The 23864-nt window shown below is 46.0% G+C and overlaps 1 protein-coding gene across 2 annotated transcripts in view; it reads left to right on the top strand.

The window, feature by feature from the left end:
- Window positions 1-23864, top strand: part of LOC309576904 (contactin-4) — a 127643-nt gene that overhangs the window by 19148 nt on the left and 84631 nt on the right. For both annotated transcript variants that reach the window (XM_082288496.1, XM_082288497.1), the window contains exons 2-3: window positions 10934-11060; window positions 12390-12565. In XM_082288496.1, coding sequence (XP_082144622.1) covers window positions 10934-11060; window positions 12390-12565 — 303 coding nt within the window. The remainder of the gene's footprint in view (window positions 1-10933; window positions 11061-12389; window positions 12566-23864) is intronic.

Below are 23864 nucleotides of genomic sequence, written 5' to 3' on the forward strand. Positions count from 1 at the left end.
GCATCAGCAGAAAGCCCAGCACTAATTTTGATGTCTATTCCCCCATGTATTAATTCTAGATTATCATTCCCATCTCTTGTGTATTTAAAAAGACAGGAGTTTTTTAGAAAGATGTTTGTTTTCATGTCTTTATGTTTGTTTTCACATCTTTGAGCTGCTTTCGGCCACTTCCTCAGTGCTCTTACAAACTTCCCCGCAGCCACAGAGCTGAAACTCTCTCAGATGTGATGGCTTGAGCAGCAAATGGGTCAAAAGGAATTCTGCGGCTTTGAATTCTTGCTGCTCACAGAATTACACCCTGCCCAGACAGCAGAGGGATCCATAAAGTTATTCCCTGGTTAATTACTGTGTCTGCACATTTCTCGTTATGGAGTATGCTGCCGTGCTTGCTGGAGAAAAGTTAAAACCCAAGCTCTCTGTCCCAGATAAAAGGCTGCTTACAGAAATTCTTACTCGTCTTTGAGGCTTCTTAAAAAAAAAAAATTAGGCTTTTCATAGTGTGTTCCCAATCCAGTATAATCCTTAATTTTCAAAACATAGAAAGCCATTATTTTTTGCAATTGTAATGAAAAAATTGCTGAAGCAGTGCACATTATTTCGATTACCCATTAAGCCTTCTCTGCTCTAGAATGAAATTACATGATTTTCTTGCTTTTAACTTCTGACTTGTAATTTATTAAAAGAGAAAAACAAACCACTACAACTCTGGTTGTGTCCCAATTGCCCAAGTCAGACATTCAGATGAATGATGCAAGTCAGCTGCTATTTTGGCATCTTCCTGATACTTTGGGCTTTTTATATTAAAACTCAGACAGGAATAACATTTATTTTGTACCGTAGTTCTAATCTATGACTTCTCTAAGGCTTTGGCATTATACTGGCTTGGCAGAAGTGGACTTTGCATAGTGACTGATTTATTTCACTTGATTTCATTCTGTGTTGATCACATCAACACAGCAAACCATCATTTCTTGTTGCACAATAAGATAAATTCGGGTTTTAATTATAAAGTAACAGGCCTTGATCAGATTGGGAAAATACACATGATCCCCCTCCATTTAACTCTTGCCTCGTTCTTCTCACTGACACTGAATGTGCTGTTTATCCCTGTAGCCTTTTCCTGCTGTCCTTTGTGTCTCACAGCAAAACAAGCGGCTCCTCCTGGGGGCATCTTGCTCTGTTTCATCTCGGGGGATGCGGTTGCTGTGTTTGTGCTGGGTGCCTCGGGCTGCTGCGGTTCAGGCAGGAGATGGCAGAGCCCTGAGTCTGGCTGGGGCTGCTGCTGCCTGCGCTGCTGGCCACGCTCCCCACTGCCCTGGGGGAGCCTTGGAAGGGGTGCAGGCCATGGCAGGGCTGTCACAGGCACTTTGGCTGCTTTGCATCTCTTAGGTAGGAAAAGCTGTTTGCAGCAGCTCGGTCTAACCCGAGGTGTTGGCTCACAGCTCGCTGCATTTCGCATGGTGCCCTAAGAGCACTCTCTGGGTGAGGAACCAAACTCTTGGGAAGCAAAGAAAAATTAAATGTTGCCCTTGGGAAAGGCTCTGTTGGGAAATTGAGGCTCTTTGATGTCATACAATCATGGAATTGTTGAGGTTGGAAAAGCCCTCTAAGACCATCCAGTCCAACCATCCCCCAGCACTGCCAGGCCCACCATGACCCCTGTCCCCAGGTGCCACATCCACACCCCTCTGAACACCCCTGGGGATGGTGACTCCACCCCTTCCCTGCACAGCCTCTTCCAATGCCTGACCACCCTTTCAGTGAAGATAGTTTTCCTAAGATCCCATCTAAACCTGCCCTGGCACAACTTAAGGCCATTTCCTTGTATTGCATTAAAGACTGTTTCCAGGAGCAGTTTTCTCCTGCTATTGAAACACCACAAAAAGGAGCTTCTTTTCCCAAAGCTGAGCTGGGCAAGGGAGTTTAAAATGGACCACTGGAGGTGAACTCTGTCTCTGGGGCATCCACATCATGCTGCCCTTTAGAGGTGAGCGAGGAGTGTTTGAAAGCTTAACCTGCTCGTGTGACAGCAGAGGGAAGAAAGGCTCTCCTCACAAATGCCATCAATCCGAGCAGGTTTAGAGAGTGCTAAATTGTGGTGTAAGAAGTCATAAGTCAGGGGTTTGACAGCTATTACTGATACCTTTTCCCTGCTGTGATATTTAAAAGTTCATAATATTAAAAAAAATTAAAGGAATGCATGTTCTCCATGGGCAGATTGTACAAATTGTACTCCTGGCTGCTCCTTTGATGTTTTGCTGATTGAACTCTGAGAACTTTATTTAAGCCTCCCTCAGTTTGGCATTTAGTGGTGTTAATTTTAAGGCTGGGTTAGTGTGGGGTCTGGTGTTTGTGTGTCTGTGTTTGCATGGAGGGTCTGGTCCCTCGGCAGGGAGGACCCAGCAGAAAAACAGGGATAAGAGGTGACTTTTAGGGCTGGGGAGTGCCTGTGGTGGGGTGGCCATGCAGTAGCTGCCAGTGCTGGTGTGTCCCAGCTTCCAGAGCCACAGCAGGTACCCTCTGTGTTCCTCTGTGCAGGGAATCTCCTGCTGGAGACTGGGATTGGCTTTTGCTCCTGCTCTGCTGAGGGTTGCAGAAACATTTTGAAAAAATAACAATGGAAAAATTGAAGGGCAACTCCTCAAATGTGCCCTGAATTGGAGCAATTCCAGTGACTGCAATGAAGTTACGGAGAGTTAGAGCAGCTGAGCTGCCAGCCCGGAGTCCCGACAGCAGACTTCAAATGCCTTAAATCCATTTATGGAACAGAACCACCTGGAGATTACAGCCTTGGATCCTGTTTACAGGATTAAACACTTTCTTGCTTTAGTAGCAGTGAAAAGTGAGTGAGGTTTTCGTGTCCAGGGTCAGGAGCCTGCCCAGCATCGGGATGTGCAGTGCCTGGCAAGGAAGGGCTTGGGTTTATCTCTCTGTATAACTCCAAAGGAAAGGTCCTTCTCTTTTCCTAAATATCTTGGTGCTTTTTAATCTCCAGATGCCCAGGATGCCATCAGTCTTGCATCAGACCATTAGAAGCTGATGCTGAAAATTTCTCCCCAAAAATATAGATTTATAATGTGATAAATATGAGGTTTTGTAGATACAAAAATGCTGCTAGCGAGGATTTTCTTGCTAGTTTCTAAGTCTGTGAGAGACTTTTCTCTCTCACAGAAGAGGTAGCAGAGTTATGTAAACAACCAAGCCACCTGCAACCTTGAAAAATCTTGTTTATGGTATAGTAGAAAAATATTTTGACAATGGATGTTTTAGGATTTTAGCCAATCACCCCCAAGGGGTGGCTGGTCCTTTGTCCAATTAGACTATGAAGAAAAAAGTCTATAAAAGAGTTTGTAAAATAATTAAAGGAATCAATCTTGCTGCACAATTCCTGCCTGCTGGATCTTCTCTCCTCCTCCTCCCTATGGCTGCGGGACACGGTGATGCACTCTAGGGCCCAGGCCTGTGGTAATAAGGTTTCCCTCTCTCTCCATTCTTTCAGTCACCTTTTAATTTCTTATATTGAAATATCATCTTTTCTTCTTAAGGCAAGGGCTGAACAACTTAGAATAGTAAGAAAATTGCAGAATGTAATATTTGTAATGAGGCAGATGCTTGAAACTTGCCTGTGCCAGTGCTCTGTGATAGAAAGGAGAGCGTTCACAGTTTAATTCTAGTTGGTTTTTCCAAAATAGGGAGAAAACAAACCTCCATCAGGTGGAGATGATGGAACCTTGTCACTTGTGTCCTGCTGCAGCGTTGTCTCAGGGACTTGGAAATGTTCCAGAGTTGCCCAAACCAAACAGCCAAGGAGAAGTGTGCACACTGTGGACTGAGTTAACAAAGAGGTGTTTTAGTCTCTGCTTTGTTCACGGTTTAAAAGTTCTGTGCCTGGTGTTTGGAATCCCTGATGGATTCCCTTGTACCCAGTGTGTGTTTCCTTGCCCTAATTGCAGATTGTGCCCCCGTGACCCAGAACAGGCAGATTTCCAGTGCCCCTTGACAGACTGAACCACCCCACGTGCATTTTCTGACCGGTGCCGTGGTGCAAATTAGGTTACAGGTGTTTGACTCCGAGTGTGCCAGGCTGATAATTCCTTCCTCTTCCCGGCGAGCTCCCGAGGCCCCGGTAATTCCATCTGCTTATTCACAAATATTTGAGAAGGGAAGCCATGGCCTAAACCTCTCTGTAAATAGCTGGATAAAAAGTTGGCAGGGCTCAGCTTTCCTTCTGACAGTGGTTAATGTACTTAAACCTGAAGAGAGAAAAGAGGCTTCACCTTGAAGCGAAGCGCCAGAGAGCTCCTTTCACCTTGAAGCTTTCTGCAGGGTTTGGCTCTTCAATCAATTGAGAGCCTGGACACGCTGCCAGAGTTGTCTTTGTTTTTCCTGCAATAGATGAGACAGAGATTATAGGTTATTGCCCCAGGGACTTGTCTTTTCTAAGGCTTCAGGATTTTAAAGGAAAGAGGCTTTTTCACTACAAGCATTTCATAACTTTGCTTGTCTGCTGGTGGGGTGGGGAGGATGGCATTTGTTAACCTGGCTTTTACACACCTTCCTTATTACATCAAAGATTAAAATCCATTGAATTTCAGGGAGGTATTGTGGAAAGGAAATATGTGGCTTTAGAATATGCACATGTAACCAACTACTTCTGATTTTTTTTAATATATCCCCTTTATAGTCCCTGTCATACTCAAGACAGCTGACAGTTTTACAGTAATGATGTGTGTTCTTGGCAGACAGCAATCATATCAGCACCTTACATTTTGCTAATAAATCAATAGGTAATTAGCACAGGCTTTTGAAACATTTCTATTCCCAAACAGCTCTATGCAAGAACACCCAGCACTGGTGGTAGCACCATTAACATCATATTAATCTGATTATTCCTATTGTTTTATACTCACAGCTCTGCCATGGGCTGATATTGTCCTCAACAGAGCTCTGTGAGTTCCTCTGTTTGTTTTCCTGCTGTTGGCTGTGATGGCTCAGGGAAGAGGCCACGCGGTGAAGAAATCTGGGACTTTCTGCAGCACCGGAGCAATGTGCTTTTGTGGGATACTGAAGGGAACATCTGTGATGAAAATCAGGCTGTTGGCTTGCTAAGAGAACACAAATTGCATCCTGTTACATGAGGGGTTTGTTGTAGGACAGGTCACTGTTTGTGCTGCGGTGGGAATCGCCTCTCCCAGCTGTCTGGACGTGGGAGAGGCACAGGGAATATCCACATTTGGTGTAGGATCAGGTGGCAGCATTTTATGTGGAAGCAGCTGCCTCGATGGCATTTGCTGTAATGAACCACACGTACATAGGAGAAGTTGGGACATGGCTGGGGCACAGGCTGAGGGAGAGGCCTCCCGGAGCTCCCGGAGCTGCCGCTGGCATTTGGGTGCTGGCTCCTGGCATTCCCACACTGCTGGCTCCTGGCATTCCCACACTGCTGGCTCCTGGCATTCCTGCATTCCCTCAGAGCTCAGGACACACTGCTGTGCTTAACCCTGCCTTTAATCCAGGCTGCTCCAGGTCCCCGGGTCACTCCTAAACAGAGTCATCAGAGCACTGCTGTCTCCATCTCAAACGCTGCAGCTCTTCCATGCCTGCCTTTACGAGAGGGGAGATTTATCCCTCCCTGTCTCCCGGGTTTCTGTGGCTGCCCTGTGGTCTCTGAGCAATGTCTGACACTGCTTTGGAGCTCAGGTATCAGACACTCGTGTGTCAGCTGTCACCTGTCAGGCGAGGCTTTGCTCTGGGCTTGGGACAGCAGCGAGCTGGGACAGGGAAGAGTGGCAGGAGGGCAGAGGGGACAGCAGGAGGGCAGAGGGGACAGGAGGGCAGAGGGGACAGCAGGAGGGCAGAGGGGACAGCAGGAGAACAGAGGGGACAGCAGGAGGCTCACAGTACCTGTTGGAGACCTGTAGGTGCTGCAAAAGAAGCCCAGTCTTGTATCAAGGGAGTGTCCCCACAGATGCAGAGCTATGAGGCCCTTCCCTGAAAAACCATACTTAATACACTTTTAAAATAGCTCCTTTTTTTTAATCCTTTTTTTTTTTTCTTTGAATGGGAAGCACCTTTAGTGGGTCTTGTTCATTGGGAAGCCTGTGGAATTAGTAGTAGTAGGACTGCGTGGTGTAAGAAATTCTTTGTTTTAATTTCAAAGCCATTAGCACCATTTGCAGTTGATGTTAATAGAAGTGATAGGCAAAAAATAAGGAGTGAGCCATCCACTGGAGCCCTTTCCTGCTGAGGAGGATGGGATGCAGCTGCTCACCTTGAGGAGCAGGCTGGTGTGTTAACCAGCCGTGCCCTTGAGCTGTCCTATCCATTCCACTTCCCACTTTTCTGAAGAGCTGCTCTTCCCAAGGTGCAGTTTTGTCTGGAAGAAATACTGACTTGTAGCACTGTATGAAAACACCCCAGCTCACAGAGCAGGCAGCAATTCCCTCAGCAGCAAACAAGGAGAGGATTTTTCTCATTTATACTGGATATACTCCAAGAATTCTCTGTTCTGTTTAGTTATTATCTTTCCCTACGGTGTGGAATATTCAATTAAACTTTCTCTCAAATTGGCCATAACTTTCAATGGAAATTAAAGCAGTTCTATTTGGGTACCAGTATCTGTCACCAGGCTTAATGTTGAGAGAGAATAGGAATGGTTCCACCTGTTTGGTGTGAATTAACCTCCGCTGACATTCCTCATGTTTCAATTCCTCAAAAGCATGGGAAGATGACAGCATTTAGCATCCAACTGCCTGTGCTGGCTCTCAGCTTTGGGGCACTGGAGGGACACAGCAAATATACTCTTCATTTGGAATGTATTCCAATTAATGTGGCTTTTTTTTTTTTTAATAGGTGTTGTGATTCACAAGGGGGAAAAATATACATCGAGCAGAATGTTCTTCTAAATGATCTCTCACTTTCCATCCAACACCATATGGACACACACCTCCTTCTGTGGTTAAAATGCTTCTTTTATTGTGAAATCGACTGAAATTTCCTAGATCCTGCCTCTTGGCGAAAAAAATACACTTCTGTCAGAGCAGGCAGACCCAGAGCAGGAGTACATTTGTTTTATATGACAAGGAGGGGGAAAAACACTTTTTGGAACCCAGTCTTGTTTGCAGGTTGTCTTAAGCTGAGGGCGGCTCGTGTTCATTCTGGGTTAACTCATTTTGGGCTCTTCAAAAGAAATGTAACTCAGAAAAATAAAATCTGTCCCCAGGAGTGTCTCACCAGTTAGCTTGTCTGGGAAGGTTATTTATTTTATTGTCCTGGGACAGTGAGAAACGTGTGAGGAGTGGCAGCAGCTGTTGAATGGTGTAAAGGGGAAGAGGGCTAAAATATCTGAGCACTTTCAGGTGTTTATGCACAGATATGCTCTGTTCTCTTGTTATTTTTGGATGAAATGGCCAAAAAAGAGTCTGTTAAACACAATCTGATGAGAAGGGCTGGTTTCTGTGGATCGAGCTGCTCATAGTGTTCACCAGTGATAAGCCAAAAATGTGTTACCACTCTTGGGGTGCAAGTCCCTGGACATTACTGCAACGGAAATAAAGTTACCACTTTGAATTTATTAAAAAAAGTGTAAAATTCATCTATTTCAGAGTTATCCAAACAGCAAAATTTGCTCCCACAAAAGCAGACACAGCACAAAGGCTGTGCTGGCAATAAACGTCTGAGTAACACAACTTCGTCAAAAATGGGCTCTTTCTGGTGCAGGCACTTGTAGTTTCCTATCTGCAAGAATCTAGATGGCAGCTTGTTTTATTTATTAGTGACTCTTTAGTGCTCTGTGAACCAAATCCCCCTCCTCTGTCGGGTTCTGTGACTCAGCCCTTATCACACAGTGTTGGGATCTGGGCTGCAGTGATTTCAATCACACATCAAGGCTGCAGCAAAGCAGCTCTACAGGCTGAAGATTAAATAGTTTGGACTTGCTTATCTTGGTTATACACAGGCAGCAATAAGAGGAAGAAGAAAGGCACTCAAAATAATTTTATCTGCCCAGTGTTGCAAAGTTTTTCCTGCTCTTCTGTTCCCCTGATAGGCTGCAGCTGCTCTCAGAGCTTCTCCCTGCCCTGCCCAGCTCCCTTTGCTTGAAATCTCACCAGGATTTTTCCTCTTGCTGCCTAACAGGAAGGGCAGGCACTTTTTTGCCAAATAAAAGCTGAATGTTGAACAGTGCCAGCAGCAGGTGGAATACTTGAAAGTGTTTTCATTTGATCTTTTATGAGCTTCCAGGCAAATTGAGTTATTAGCAGACAAATTCAGTGTTTTCACCTATTTGTGACTATATGTACCCTTAGTTCTCTATCTTGAGTCTGTTTTTGAAATTGTAAATTGCTCACTAATTAATGATGCAGGCTTTGGTGGTTCTTACACCTGTAACTCCCACTGAGTGCTGTGGACCACTTTCATTAGCTCTTGAAGAGCAGGATGCTGCACCTTAACCTCTGCTCCTGCAGCCAGGTGATGGCCTGGACATGTGGGGACACTTTTGCACCCTTAGATTTGTTCCTCTTTCCCACCCCAAGTAGAAGAACTGTTCACTTGTAATGCAAGGTGTGTTTTCCTGTGATGGGAAGAGGACCTGACCTTTGGTGTGATTTGCTGTAAATTGACACCCCCTAATTGAAATAACAGCAAATGACAGCACAGAGAGGGGTGTGAGGCAGATGACAGAGGCAATGCAACACATCCCTGAGTCAGCAGGTCCCTAACTGGATTATCTGGGATGGTCTGGCTCGTGCCACAATCAGACTTTGTGTTTCTGAGGTTTGAAGCAACCCTTACACAGGACCCGAGCACCAGGCCAGCTTCTGTATTTTCCAATGAGAAAACTGGATAAATTCAAATATATTTTAAATCTGTTGCTTTCAGAGGCACTCACAGCACTCAGAGCTGTAATCTTTGTGGGCCAGACTATCATATCCTCTCTTAGGGTGAATGAGGCTGCTCAGGGAGTGAAGCAGCCCTGGGTCTCAAGAACAAGTCTGGATGCCATAATCCAGTCCCATATGCACTATGGCTATTATTATCTTTTCCCACCAGCAACAGTGAGTTGCACACAGGTGTAATTTAGAGCTGGAGATGATGTGAAATGTGTTTTGAATAATAGATGAGTTTCAGTCAGGTATCGTTAACATATAATTTAAAATAAAGCTAAATACAAGGCCTGTGACTGTGTGCTGAGTGCACCCTCCTTTGTGGTGGGGCCTGAGGGAGGAGACACGGGGGAGAGATGGTTCCTTTCTAATCTTCCTGGCAGAGTCTCTCTGAAATACTTCTGTGGAGATGACGGAATTTGCTCTCCCAGGGTTGAAGAGCTGTTGTTCTGTCCCTGGTAAATCCAGCTGATTTCCCAGTGAAAGCTGTTCCCATTCATTCTCACCCTCCTTCCATCTGGAAGATCCATCATCTTCTATTCATTCCCTTTTTTCTGTATATTTTGCACATCCCATCATCTCTGTATTTTATTTATTCATTTTCCCCTGACCTCCCATACCCACAAATTTCCTATATCCCCATCCAGGTGGGCTTCCAGCAGCCTGACTAAAGAGAATTCCGTGCTCACATCCCTGCAAGTCCCTGCACACTGAAAGAGCAGAGTCTGCTGTAGAGATAGGGCAGGAAAAGATTGGAAAATGATCTAAAAATGTTAAATCAAGGTTCCTTGCATTCAGCTGAAAGCCTTTCTGACTGTGAGCACTTCCACTGTGTCCTTACTTGCACTAAACTTAGAGCAGCCAGACATTGACACTGATGAGAGGAAAAGTCTCAGTGAAATCAAGATAGCTGATCTTTTCAGGGGAGAAAAGTTGGTTTCTTTTGTGTGCTGAACAGCCACTGTGGAGATAAAAGTGTCTGATCCAAACAGGGTGGAGAGCAGTGAATTTACATCGTAGCTTTCTGTGGGTGTTTTGAGCGGTGCCAGTGAATTTCCTGAAATTCTGTGCTCACTGCAAAGCAGTGGGCAGGGAAAAGCTGCAGCTCAGGGATGGGCCTGTGAGCAGCTCTCACCCTCACCTCCAGCTCTGAGATGGGATAAATTGATAAGATGAAAGCAGAAAGTGGATGAGAGGAGAGGAAAGGAGATAGGAAGGAGTTAACAGCTCAAGAAATCAAAGTGTATTTTTAGAATGAAGAACGAAAGTCAGCACAAGGGAGGCTCCCATCAGTAATCCCCAAACCCAGAGTGCTGGATTGCTGGGAAATGACTCCTGAGCTCTTTGAAGGTCGTGTCAGGTTGTTTTGCCAAAGTATTTTCCCTCTTCTACCTGTATTTAGTGTGAGTTTTTAATCCTCTGAAGGGCACGAGTGTGGAATGTCCTCGTCAGGGCTGGTCATACAAAACCTCTTGGGAGCCTCATTCCCGCGGAGGAGCGGGGCTGGTGCCAGCGGATTCCTGAGGCATCAGAGCGTGGAGAGGGCAGGGGGTGTGAAAGGGTTTCCATGCCCTCCGAGGACCAGTGCACCCCATGGCTGCAGAAGGGTTTCAGTCAGGGATGGCAGAACCAGTTGCACTGGGGCTGGACGTGCTGGGGACCCCCTGGCTCGGGTTCCTGTGTAACTCTGTTTAACAGGGTGGGGGTTTAATTCGCAAGGAAAACATTTCCATTTCTAAAGGTGAAGCCAAGGATTCTGCTTTGAATTGAGCTTTGCTATGACAACAGCTCCTGTTCCCACTGTTTGGACTTTGGGTGAGGTTTCATTGTGTGCTCTGTTCAGTGTAGGACATTTTCATGACTCCATGTAGGTTCAGTGGTTTTTGGAAAAAAAAAATCTGCTGTTATGAACTAAATAAAGTGTCACCAGATCTTTTCCAAGGTGAGTGACACACGGCCTCTTGCTGCTGAGACACTGTTTTGTATTTTAAGCCTGGAAACATGGAGATTCCATGAATGACCTGTCCCATTTTCCCTGTTTAATGCAGATGACAACACCCTGCACGGGCCGGTTTTCCTGCAGGAGCCCAACAGCATGATCTTCCCCTTGGACTCGGAGGAGAAGAAAGTGAAGCTGAGCTGTGAAGTGAAAGGAAATCCCAGACCAACCATTGGGTTTGTTCAGTGTTTAACTGTTCTTAGAACCATCACACAAGAGCCTTTCTGCTGCGTGTATTGGTGATGTCCCTGGAGGCTACCACAGTGCTGATCCCAAAAAAATCCCAACCAAAAACCAGGCAGCTCCTCCCCAGGGGCTGCTCTGATCTCTTCTCTGTGATCAGGGACAGGATCCAGGGAGTGGCTGGAGCTGTGCCAGGGAGGTTTAGGTTGGATTTTAGGGAAAGGTTCTTCCCCCAGAGGGTGCTGGGCACTGCCCAGGCTCCCCAGGGAATGGGCACGGCCCCGAGGCTGCCAGAGCTCCAGGAGCGTTTGGACAGCGCTGCCAGGGATGCACAGGGTGGGATTGGTGGGGTGTCCTGGCTGGAATTGGACTGGATGATCCCTGTGGGTCCCTTCCAGCTGAGGATATTCTGTGACTCTGGAGCGTTAGGAACAGAGGGAATGGACACCAGGAAAATCTCCAGGTATTGCAACTCAACTGCAAAATTTGGACAGGAGTTCTAAAAGGTTACAAAAGGATTGTAAATAGTCCTGGCTCTCAGATTAACCATCCTTTTCCATAAACATGGACAAAACTCTATTCTTTTCAGCTTTAGTAGCTGCTTTGGGGTCCTGGGAGGAAGGTGCTGTCCTCCTGCAGTGCTGTTGCTGCTGTAAATCATTGGTGTTGCTGTTCTCTTTCCTTTGGTGCCTCTCTCTGCTCACCAGTAAATGCCACTCTGAAACCAATTAGAGTCACCAGGCCTCAGCCTCCGGGCTGTCTCCTGACACAGGCAGCAATTTAATGCCATAAAATCCATGGATCCACGGTGAAACACATTTCTGTGGTTTCCCCATACACTCAGGAGATGGGAGGTGCTGTGTCCCCCTCCTCGCTCCATCCTGGGGCCGGAATTCCTCAGTGCCCCACTTTGTGACAATATCTGCTGGGAGGGAATTTTCTTAAATTTATAAAGAAATGACCAGCAAGTCAGGAGAGGGGGAAAAAATATCCTCAGTGGACTTGAATAGGTTAGAGATCCTCTTTCAGGGACTTCCCCATGCCAAATTATTAATTCCAAAGAGCAGCAGCACCAGCAACTACAGAAGCATTAATCATTTCAGAGACTGAAATATATGTCAAGGATATTGCTCTCTCAGTTAAATACTGTAATATTTCAATACCTCTCAGGAAATTTGCATTTTTCTGCCTTCTTTTTTTATTTTTAATAAGTAGTCAGAGCCATTCTAAATCTTCCTTTATTTACTTCACGCTGTGCTTTCAAATACCCAGGAGCATCCCTGAGCATCAGCGGAGTTTAACTTTGCCATTCTGTGCTCCAGGTGGAAGTTAAATGGAAGCAGTATTGACGTGGGCATGGATTATCGCTACAGCCTGGTGGAAGGCAGCCTGCTGATCAATAATCCCAATAAAAGCCAGGATGCTGGGACGTACCAGTGTGTAGCAACAAACCCCTTCGGAACGATTGTCAGCAGAGAAGCCAAGCTGCAGTTTGCTTGTAAGTAAGGAGGCAAGCTCTGTTCCCACAGTGTGCTGGAAAAACTGGGAGCTGGGTGTCTTTTCCCAACTTTTCCTGACGGATTAGAGTGTTCTCTTAATTGCTCATGGAGTGAGAAAGAGGGGGAATGTGAATAAGGGATAGATATCATGATTTATCATTATTTAGCTGAAATTATATGGAGCAGACAAGGTAAAATGTCTTATTTATTGAGGAAGAGGTTACCTAGGAAAGGGTCTGGCAGATGGGATCTCACCACTGATTTTTGCCTTTCCTTGGAGAAGTAAAGCTTCAAAGTGTTAAAAAGGAGCATAATCTCCACGAGGGATGAATTCACAGTGATAGATTCACAAGCCCTGTGTTTCGGTGGTACATCAGGTGTGGGCACTCTGGGTGTAAAAGGGAAGACAGGCAGCTCTGTGTTTATTTTGGGCAAAAGCAGAGCTGCAGCTTCTTGTCAAGAGCTGAGGGTAAGAAAAGTCAGGACCTTGCTGTGGATTAGCGTTACATGAAATCATGCAAAGCCCTTTGGAGCATAAAGGCTGTGAGAGTGGGCAAAGGATGATGCAGGACCACAAGTCATCTTTTTGCTCTTGTGGTTGTGAAGGTGAAGGCAGAGAGTAAACACAAGGGCCTGTTCATCCATCACCTGTGTGGTTTCCCTGTGCTGTTGTCCTGGGAGGGGCATGCAGTAATTACAGCAGGAATATCCTTGCAGGAGTTCAAGGCAGAGCCTTCCCAGGCATGGAGTTCTCAGTCATGGAGAATGGTGCAATGAAAGGTGCTTTTGACTGACTGGGGAGATGTGAGAAATGAGACAACTCTTAAAAAGATTAATTTATTGAAAACAGGAAAAAATTGAAAAATTACAGAAATCAGAAAAATATAAAAATTTGGGATCCTATGGCTCGGTAGATGGTATGCCCCAGGAACGCAGGGATATGAGATCTTCTGGCTGAGACAGCACTAGACCTCAGGTAGAGAAAAAACTTGCAGTGCTGGGTTGACTTAAAAAAATTACTAAAAGCCCCTTAAAAGGGGTAAGGCTTTGAATGCCCAGCACCGATGTCTCCCACAGCTAGTCTGGAGAGAGCAAGAGGGGAAGAGAGAAGAGAGAGGGAAGAGGGAAGGGAGAAGAGAAAAAAAAAAGGGGCCCGCCTCTCGGCTTCATCCTTTTTATAGTTTTTGCTCCGCCCCCAGTCCGCCCCCAGCCCGCCCCTTCGGTCCAAGGCGATTGGTGCTTTCCCTTTGATGGATCATCTCTGTCCACCAATGGCTCATCGTTGTCAAGGGGGGTGGTATCAGTTAGAGATAAGGGAAAACAATACCTTCATTAAAATTCAGGTATTCAGGTTGCCATGGGACTTGCCTGCAGAGTAATGGCTCTGCAGCTAGAAATAGCTGCTGGCTATCAAGACTGGGTGGGGGGGTTTTGGCCTTGGAATCAAAATGCAAGTGAAACACCTACAAAAAGTATTAAAATACATCCAACACACCTCAGAACACTTGTAAAAGTTTACAGTAAACACAGGAAAGGTAACTCTTATGGTGTACCAGTGGTTTGTAGCTTGAAAAGGGGCAAGTTTGTGATTTTTAACTGGGAAAATTTTAACTGGGAAGGGTGCAACTCTATTAATAAATTTTAAACAAATAGAAACACTGATAATGGAATTGGATTTTTGTACCTGGGCTGATGGGTTAATTGTAACATTCAATTTAAAAATAATTAACTCAAAATTAATTATTTAAAGCACTTAATATGCAAAGACCAAGCACAAATAGGGATTTCATGTATGACAGAGAGAAGCTGATGTGCTCCAGCTACAGAAAGGAGGGGATAAAAATGCCAGTAACCCCCAGGTTCACATACTTTAGAGGGACAATTTGTAATGAGGAATAATACAGAGGGTGCAGTCCTGTCTCCCCATGTAGTTTATGATAAATTATCCTTCTGCCCATGACCTGCTGGAGTTTGTCCGTGACTGAAGGCGCGTTTTCCCTGGGGATGGGTAATGAGCAGCTTCCTCAAGACCATTCCCATCACTCCAGATTTCAGGATGCCAAGGTGATTGCTTCATAAACACCACCTTGGGCTGCTGCTCCCACAGCAGGCTCTGCCTTCCCGTCCATGGCCATTCCCAGCTCCCAGCGCAGCAGCAGCACTCCCAGCAAAGCCCCTCAGCATCCCTTGGCAGGGTCACAGCTTCCCAAAATCCAGTGGAAAAGGACAAGCTGAGTGTCAGCTCCTCAAATCTGGGCTTCAGAGCTCAGGATGTGGGATGAGAAAGGAGGATCCTCCTAATCCCACCGCGGGTGGTGGGCAGGCCCTGGCACAGGGTGCCCAGAGCAGCTGGGGCTGCCCCTGGATCCCTGGCAGTGCCCAAGGCCAGGCTGGACATTGGGGCTTGGAGCAGCCTGGGACAGTGGGAGGTGTCCCTGCCCATGGCAGGGGTGGCACTGGATGGGCTTTAGGGTCCCTAAACCCTTGTGGGATTCTCTGATCCTGACAAGTGCAGCAGGCAGGGACTACTTGAGTGGAGACAAATCCTCACATACCTGGTCTGACTGTATCGTACCTGGGAAGACTGAATTTAAAAACAAAGCTTGTTCTTTTCCAGTCATGCTTGGGAACTCAGGTAAATGGATACATTTTTGACTCCTAGATTATATTTTAGTTTGCTAAAACAGCATAATCAGATTAGAAACACTTGGATTAAAGAAAAAAAAAGTTAGGGTTTCCCAAGGTGGGCTTTGACAAAACAATTTTTTTGTCATCTCTAATCAAAGGGATTGCAACCAGAATTAGCTGAAGTAGGACATGCAGAGTGATTTAAGTTTACTACAAAGGCTCTGCCTCTAAGAAACAATAAAAATGGATTTTTGAAGCTTCACCCTCCATCTGAGCAATCCCTTATTTTCCCTCCTCATCATGTGTTGTGTGGTTTTCGTTTTGTCTCATTTTTGTTTCTGCTGGTTCTTCTGAGGCTGATGGCTGGGATTTGAGGGTTTTTTTCCCCCTCCTTTTAAGAGTTAAATTGTGAAGCTTGGGGCATCAGGAATGTGTGTTGTTCTTCAAGGGCTGTATTATTCTTCTGCAGCCTTTTCAGGGAAGATTAAACTGTGGTTGAGCCATTCAGCCTCCTGTGGAGGGCAGACAGGGTCAGCAATTTCATCCTTGAAATATGTATTTAGGTTACAAACTCATTATGATAAAAGTGCTAATATTTCCCCCGAATACTTGCTTTTTGATATGTCATTTTCATTTCAGATTTGTCCTTTTCTTCATTTTTCTTCCTCCCTTTTTCCCCTTTCTCTTTTCCCTTTCTTTCTTATTTTTTTTCCATGCTAGTTGTCTCTGAAATTGAACATATTTTCACCGAGTGAGGAATCTGCTGTGCCACAGTAACAGAATATGGATTAATGATACCCTAAGCCCTGTGCTTGTAGCAACACAAGCTTTCAGAAAATAAAAAAGCTTTAAACTCTTGAGTATGGATCTAATAATGGCTTTTCCACAAAGATCTATGAAAACACAGCTGAACTAGATTAAATGATGTACTTTTTCTTTTAGGGGCTGGGGTTTAGCTTGCCAGTTTTATTCACTGTGCTGTGGTTTCTGTTGGGAAATAACCCTGGAATCAAACAGGAGCTCTGGCTGGGGAGCGGCACGGCTCTGACTTTGGGGGTGAGCCCACCCCTTCAGACATGGGATTAAAGTTGTTTGCTGTGGCCCAGCTCCTGCTTCCGCTCAGGATGGAGATAAAGCTCCCATTGATTTTTAGTGGCACCAGAGCTGGCCCACGCCCCTCCCAAAGTGATGAATTTGCAGCTTGTTCCGCCGGCTCAGCTCCCGTCCCTTTGGCAGGACAGGGAGGATGAGCTTCCAGGGTGTCCTTGCCAAATCAGTCCTACTGACCATGGAATAATGTACGGAATGGAACATCTCACAGGTGCTGGAAGTTGTTTAGTCACCCTCTAAAATTCCCTGGAAGGAGGTTGTGGCAAGGTGGGGGTCGGTCTCCTCTTTGAGGGAACAAGTGACAGAACAAGAGGAAACGGCCTCAAGTTGTGCCCGGGAAGGAGATCAGGAAAAGTGTCTTCACTGAAGCATGGTTAAGCATTGGAAAAGGCTGCCCAGGGCAGTGGTGGAGTCACCATCCCTGGAATTGCTCAGACAGTGAGTAGATGTGGCACTTTGTGATCTGGTTTGGTAGCCCTGGTGTTTGCTCAAAGATTGGACTCGATTTTGAGGGTCATTTCCAACCTTGATGTCTCTGATTTACAGTCATACCTCCACAGTCATTAATCACCAAGGAAAGTTCTCTAAATCACCCCTGGAGAATCTCCTCAGCTTGTTCTGCCCAGCCCTTGCAGCCCTTCTCCGGGGTGTGTGTTTGGAGATCTGTGTGTTCACATTCAGTTTCCTTTGGTGGCTTCTGGTGCTGCTGATCTTCCACGCTGTCCCAAACGGGCAGCACTGGTGGAAGTGGGTTCAGAGGAAATGGGACAGTGCAAGGTTTCCCTTCTGTTTGTAATTCTCTGCTAAGTGATGTCCAAGCTTTTTTTGATCACAGTGGGATGAGCGAGGCAGGACAATTCCTGCTGATTTATGAGCAGCTATAGGGGAGCATCTCTAATTAGAGATAACTTTGAATTTCTTTTACCTTGCTGAGGCTGCACTCTGTGTTTTACTGCCAAAGCTTTGAAACCTGGCATTTTTGCACATCTCCAGGAGCACTGCAGGGAGTCAGCCTGGACACCCCAGTGCCCTCCACCCCAGGGGCCTCCAGGCTGTGTCTGCTCCATCACCACCTCCACCAGCAGCAGCTGAATGATCCTGATGATGGGACCAAGCCTCTCCCAACAGATAACGCCCCTCTTCTCCCACGGAGCCATCCCCTAGGCTCATAGATGAAATATCCTCTCCCTGCTGTGATGACTCAATTTGGCCCTAAACTCCTCAGCAGGATTTGCAGTTTAACCTGAAAATTCACAAAGATGTGGCTAGCTGCAGGATGCTGGTTTGGAAATAAAACAAACCCTCTGGGAGTGGGGTGAGGAGCTGTGCAGGAGCCACTGCCTGTCTCCTCAGCACCACTGTTTGTCACATGCTGCTGATTTACAAATGGGTATCTAAAGAGGAAAATCAAGTTTGAATCAGTGCTGGTTTTCAGTCATATCATTGTTTTGACCCCTGTTGTTACAAAAACTGCCTGAAAGCGATGTCTGTGAAACTGTTAGAGAAATGTTAGAGAAAGCTGTTAGAGAAATGGGATCTGCTTTTCAGGGGGGTTTTTCATTGTGGGAGCCCATGAGGGGAGGATGGCTGATGTCTTTCCCTTTGCTCTGTGCTCAGAGGCCTCTCTGAAATCACCTTTCCAATCCATGGACATTTTCCAGGAAGGAGTTTCCTTTAAATCTCAAACTTAAACCTCCATGCTAATGCTGTGGATGTTTTCTTCAGTTTCTGCAGGCCAAAATGATACTGAGATGTCCAAGGGGCTGAGGGACCAATTTTAGAACAGAATTAGGCCCCAGGAGAGTGGGGGATAACAGGTGTGAGGTGTCCTGTGAGGATGCTGGAGCAGGGGTGGAGCATCACTGTGCTGCCCCAGGAGGTTAAAAGGAAGAGGAAAGGTCTCCTTGTTCTCTTCCTCCTCCTCCTCCTCCACCTCCTCCTCCTCCTCCTCCTCATGCAGGTGGCCCGAGACAGGTGAAATTTTCTGTGTGGAATTGAGCCTGAACTGTTTCAATGTGTCCTTGGTGCCTGAGGGACAGGGTTGGAGGATGGCTGCCTTCTACCCCCTAACCAGGGGAGCATCCTGCACCTCGCCTTTTGTACCTTTCCCTTTGGATTATTCATGAGGGGTGATCCTTGTGGGCCCCTTCCTGCTCAGGATATTCTGATTCAATCATAGAAACCCTTAACTTTCTTCTTTGTTACCGTGAACATCCTCTGAAGTGAAGGGAATCACAGAGCTGTTTCTAAAAACTGGTGCCCACACACATTTTATTGAAAGAATTCATTTTATAGAAGGTTTTTTTTTTTTCCAAAATAATTGTTAAACATGAATTAGCAGCTAGGACCCAGCATTGCACAGAGCAAAAAGTGGCAGAAAATCCAGTAATAATGTGGTTGCAGTGAGAATACTTTGGGGCTTTGACCTACCATCTCAAAATAATTTCATTGTGGTGGTAGAAAGAGAAAATTACTCCCAACATCCTACTGGAAAGGGTTTTTTTCAATATTCCCATTGCTGGGGTGTTTCCTGTTATATCTTTTACACGAGTAAATCCCATAATTTTCACTGTTAGTTGCTAAGAAACGCATTGTAAGGGCTGCTCAAAGTCTTTACTGGTGAACCCTCATTGCCCTCGAGTGCATTCATTTTATCTTTTGGAGATTAATTGGCAAGGAAGTCACTCTTTCAAGAACAATTCATAATGAAAACACTGGGGGGGGGGGGGGGGGGGGGGGGCAGCTCTGCTGAATTCCAAACAAACCAACCAACAATCCCAGGGATTGATCTGTGCATTCAGCAAATGGAAGCATTTCCACAGGGATATCTAAAGTCTGAGGGTTGATGGGAGCTGATGTGTTTTAAACCTTCTGGAAATACAGGAGCCAGAGGGTTTGGGCTGGTTTTTCAGGAGGCAGCTGGGATTGGTGTGCCTGGCTCTGCTCGTCCTCCTTGGGAGGTTTATTTCTCCAAGGTTCTACCTCTGAGGAGCAGAAGCCCAGCCCTGCACATTTTCCTGGCTCCTCCCTCATTCTGGAGCTTTCCTGTGGAGGAAAAGATCCCTGTGGAGTACAGGGGGTGGGAATTTTCAGCATTCTGGGTGGGATCTGCTCACCTGCACTAAGATGAGGAAGCGCCCATGCCTGCCCACATTCCCCAGTGCAGGAATGCATCCCTGTCCTCCAAGGCTGCTTTGCACCCCAGTATTGAAATATCCCACTCAGCTGTCTCTTGCCCAGATACCCCTTTTGTTTTTTCAGAACCTGGACTTCAAATCCCCAGCTTTTCCCACAGTTTCATTCCCTTTTTCCTGGCATTTTCATCAGCGCGCTGCCTCCCACGCACGGTCACAATTCAGAGATGACACTCCCAGCCAGCCACTGCGGCTTGCACCACAAATCTGCTTTAAATCATTAAATTGTCTCTGTTTTTCTTACATCTTCAGAAATCCACTATCTTAACATGACCCAGTTTCCCCTGCATCCCCCAGAATCTCGCTCCTTTTCCCACTGAAGCCTTGCTGAGCCTCTGTGAATCCAGGCCAGGCAGAGGGGTTTGTTGTGGTGCCCAGGGGTGGCTCTGTGGCAGCAACCCAAAACTCTGCAAATCAACATCATTTTCGAGCCAGAATGTCCAGTTCTGCCCGCTGCAGAGACCCCATTTTCCCAGGTTTCCCCAGTCCCACTGGGATGTGCCATCCCTGTTTTGCTCCGTGCCCTGTGACACCCCTGAAGCTGTCAGGTTGTGAGAGCAGGGCACAGCCTGTTTGGGGCATCCCCAGTTCTGCAGAGACACAAACATTTAAACTGTGGGGTTTCCTGCAAAGTGTCAAATCCTTGATTCCTCCTCCAGTGCCTTTCCAAGATAAAAATGCCATTTATCTCCATCACAGCCCTGCTGGTCTTACCCAAAATCAGCTCTTCCACCTGGCAGTCCCCCCAGGACTGGGGTTGGGGTGATCTTAACTCAGGAATGAGCACATTTATTTGCATTTTTCCATATGTTCCCACATCCCAGTGTTTCTCCTTTGCTGAAATCCTGACTGAGCCATGCACAGGGCAGCCATCAGTGTTAGAGACCCAGCTCCCAACCTCTGCTCCTTCTCCACAGTCTCTGATGGGTGGAAAACTAGGCTAAGCCTCATGTAAGCTCCTCTTTTTTCACTCTCCTTTCCCTTTTTTTTTTGATGAATAGGACCAACAGGGAGTTTGCAGCAGAGGATAGATCTATAACCTACTTTACTTTCATCTGGGATAGAAGGACCCTGAACTGAGAGCAGAAATGGAGGATTTTTACCTGCTTTGTTTCCCCCCCAGGGTTATAAATAAGCTGAATACATTATTACTTAAAGCAGCGGAAGTAATTAGTGCACCTTGTCCTAAAGCTGGGAGTCTCCTAAGGCTGCAGTGTTATTTGGGAAGTTATTTTGATTTCTGTCTGGGAAGAGCTCAGGAGAGGGCAGGGGGTGTTGCATGGGGAGGTGTTGGAGCCTGCTGAGGATCACAGGTCACTCACAGCACCACATGTCCTCTTCTGCTTAAGAAATTCAGGGAAAAGCAAGGCACAGGTTTGACTTTTTTTCCCCCATCTCTCTCCTTATTTATTCATTTTGCCTTTAATATGTAAAATAAGTTATATTCAAAATGCAGATTTTTTTTTTTTTTTAAATATCTGGGGCTGAATTTTTAAAAACGAAATGATGATGCAGGTGGTTTTTTTTAAAAATGAACACCCAAACATCTTGCAAAAAGTGATTGTAGAGTAGTAAACATCTGCAGAGCTGTAGGGTTATGTTTTCATGGTGTATCCTAATCACTTTTGCTGTTTTGTGTGGCCAGTGGATGGAGAACAGGACAAGAAACCAGGAGGTTGTGTTATTTGCTCAGTTATTAGGATGCTTCTTGTGACACCTACCCCCCCCTTGTGATGCCTCTAAACCTCCTGAATGAAATAAAGCTCTTTACCTAGCTGAAGAAATAATTATAATCCTTGGATGAGCCTTACTTAGTGATTCTAAATCAATGCAAATCAGTATTTTCTCTAAATGTGTGGAAATAGCACTTCCAGGACCCCCAACCAAGCACAGACTTGGCAAAGGCCAGAGGTGGATCCTGCAAGAAAATTTCTGTTCCTGTTGATGGGATGCAAGGCCAGTGCAGAACAACTTTATCCCAGTGGCTGCTTTATCTTTATTTTGTTTTTTCTTTCCTATTTTCCCTCTGGAAAGCAAAGCCAGGAGTCAGCGTTGGCATGTGGAGGATGGAGGAGCCTTAAATGTGTTTGTGGGAAGTTGGCCCATGTTGGTTTCCCTGTCTGCAGCAGACATGAGTGGCATTTCATTGCTCATTAGGCATCAGAGAGGAACAGAGTGGAAAAATAGCAGCACTCGGAGGTGCTGCTGAGCACCAAAATGTGCATTAACATAGGGAGGCTGAGCCACCAGACACCCTCTGAGGACTGGGATCTCTGAGGGGTGAGCTTTGTTTGGGTTTTTATCAAGTAAAGGGAAATTTCCCTTTGAAACTTCCTGCTGAGTGAGCTTGGGTCATGTTATCCAGAGCAGCTGTGGCTGCCCCTGGATCCCTGGCAGTGCCCAAGGCCAGGTTGGACACTGGGGCTTGGAGCAGCCTGGGACAGTGGAAGGTGGCCCTGCCCATGGGACTGGATGGGCTTTGATGAATTCTATGACTCAGTGATTGTATTTTACATTATTTTGGGTGTGGATTTGCACTCCTGTCACTGCCCAGAGTGGGAAGGTGCAGCAGAGCCTGCAGGGAGCACTGAGGCACCTTCGACGCTCAGACATGGCCTGAGGGAGGGCTGTGCCCACCTCCTGTGCCTGTGGAATTCTGCTCTCTGCCCACTGCAGAGTCGTCTGTGCTGCAGGAAACTGCAAACAGAGCTTTTATTTTTTTAGTCTAGGAAAAGATAAAAAACTTCTGAGAGTGAAAAAACCCTGTTCGAGCCAACTCAGGGGGAAATGTCTGCCCAGATTTTCTAGATTAAAGTAGTAAAATTTTCAGAGTCCTCAGCACTTTGTCTCAAGCCGAGGAGCTGCTTCAAAATAAATGTTTGAAATGTTTCCTGTAGAAAGAAGGCAAACAGGCAGTTTTTATAAAATGGAACATGAAGACAAGGAGGATTTTTTTTTTTATTTTTTCATAATATCATAGAGAAGAGTGGTTTGATTTTGGAAAAGAAAAGTGGGTGCCTTGCAGGAATTTCTAAGAGCTCCTGTTTCCCTGTAAGATCGGTGGTGTGAAGGAAGGCAGATAAGCACTGGGGCTGCCTTGCAGCCTGTTTGAGAGCAAGGATCAAATCCCAGAGAGGTGGAATTTTAGCCATGTGGGTTCAGAAATCAGCCTGTCTTTAACAGATGGTGGTCAGAAAGACTTGGGAAAATTAAAACAGTCTCAACATGAGAATCCAGATAGAGACATCCAAGTCCAAGGTGTTAGAGAGATTAGAGATGTGAGTGGTAAAGTTGCCCAGGCAGTGCCTTGTTAGTGTTCACAGTAATAAAGTCCATGGAAAAAAAAAAAAAATCCTGCAGGGATAGGGGTGGGGGAAATGACAAGACATTTACCTCTAAAACTTCTTTTTCCCTCCTTTTCTCCTTGGTGAAGTAGAAATCCCAGTGAAATTTCTGCTCTAAAGGTCAAATTAGAAAGCTTTCATGCCCAGACTTGTAAACTATTTCTCAAATCAGTGACTCTCAAATTTATTCATTAGAACACCAGCTCTTAAACTAAAATTCTATTAAGCTCTGTATCAAAGGGGTTTTATTCCAGCCCGCACAGCTCTCTGTGCAGTCCTGACACACCAGCAAGGACACAGCCTGAAGAACTTCATCTCTGTGTATGGGTGCAAGGGCTGACATCAAGGCCAGCTTGGAAATCAGGTGCAGTTTGGTAGAGACAGTCTTTGGGGGTGGTGGGGCCACAGATACCAGCGGGCCAATCTTGTCTCTTGTGGGTGCCAGTTAAGAGCTTTCAGCCTTCCTTCCTGGGAGTTCTTCCAACCAGTGTCCTCTCACATCCAAAATGGGTTGAGGTGCACTGGGATCTCCTCTCCAAGACTGGTTTTGTGGGCCAAACTCCACAGTTTGTAGTCAGCAGCCAGTGGAGTGGGGTTGTCCCGTGGGCAGCCACGCCGATGCCTTCCCTGCCCGCCTGGCTGTGAGCCTTGCCCAGGACATGAACGGGGGATCTGTGGTGTGTGGAGAGTTGTGCAAACAGGATGAGAACAGCTCGGGAGAGGGCATCCCAATATCCCTTAGCAGGAGGTTCTTTGCTCCGTCTGAACCAGGAGGATTTGGCCACTCCTTCTGTCAGTTTTTTTGTTGGAGATGTCATTGCCAGCCTGATCAGATTCCCTTGGGATGGGTCATGTGCTCTTTCATAAAGGGAATAATCTCTTTGGCTTCAATTCGAGGACTGGACATGACCTTAAAGATCACCCTAAATTTTAGATTGCTGGGATTATCTTAAACTGATAGAAGGGGTTTGAGAAGGCAAAGCCCACTAAGATCTGCAAATCTCTTTAAGTCGTGCTCAAAA

The sequence above is a fragment of the Coloeus monedula genome, assembly GCF_965178545.1.
Source record: "Coloeus monedula genome assembly, chromosome: 11".
NCBI classification, from domain to species: domain Eukaryota; kingdom Metazoa; phylum Chordata; class Aves; order Passeriformes; family Corvidae; genus Coloeus; species Coloeus monedula.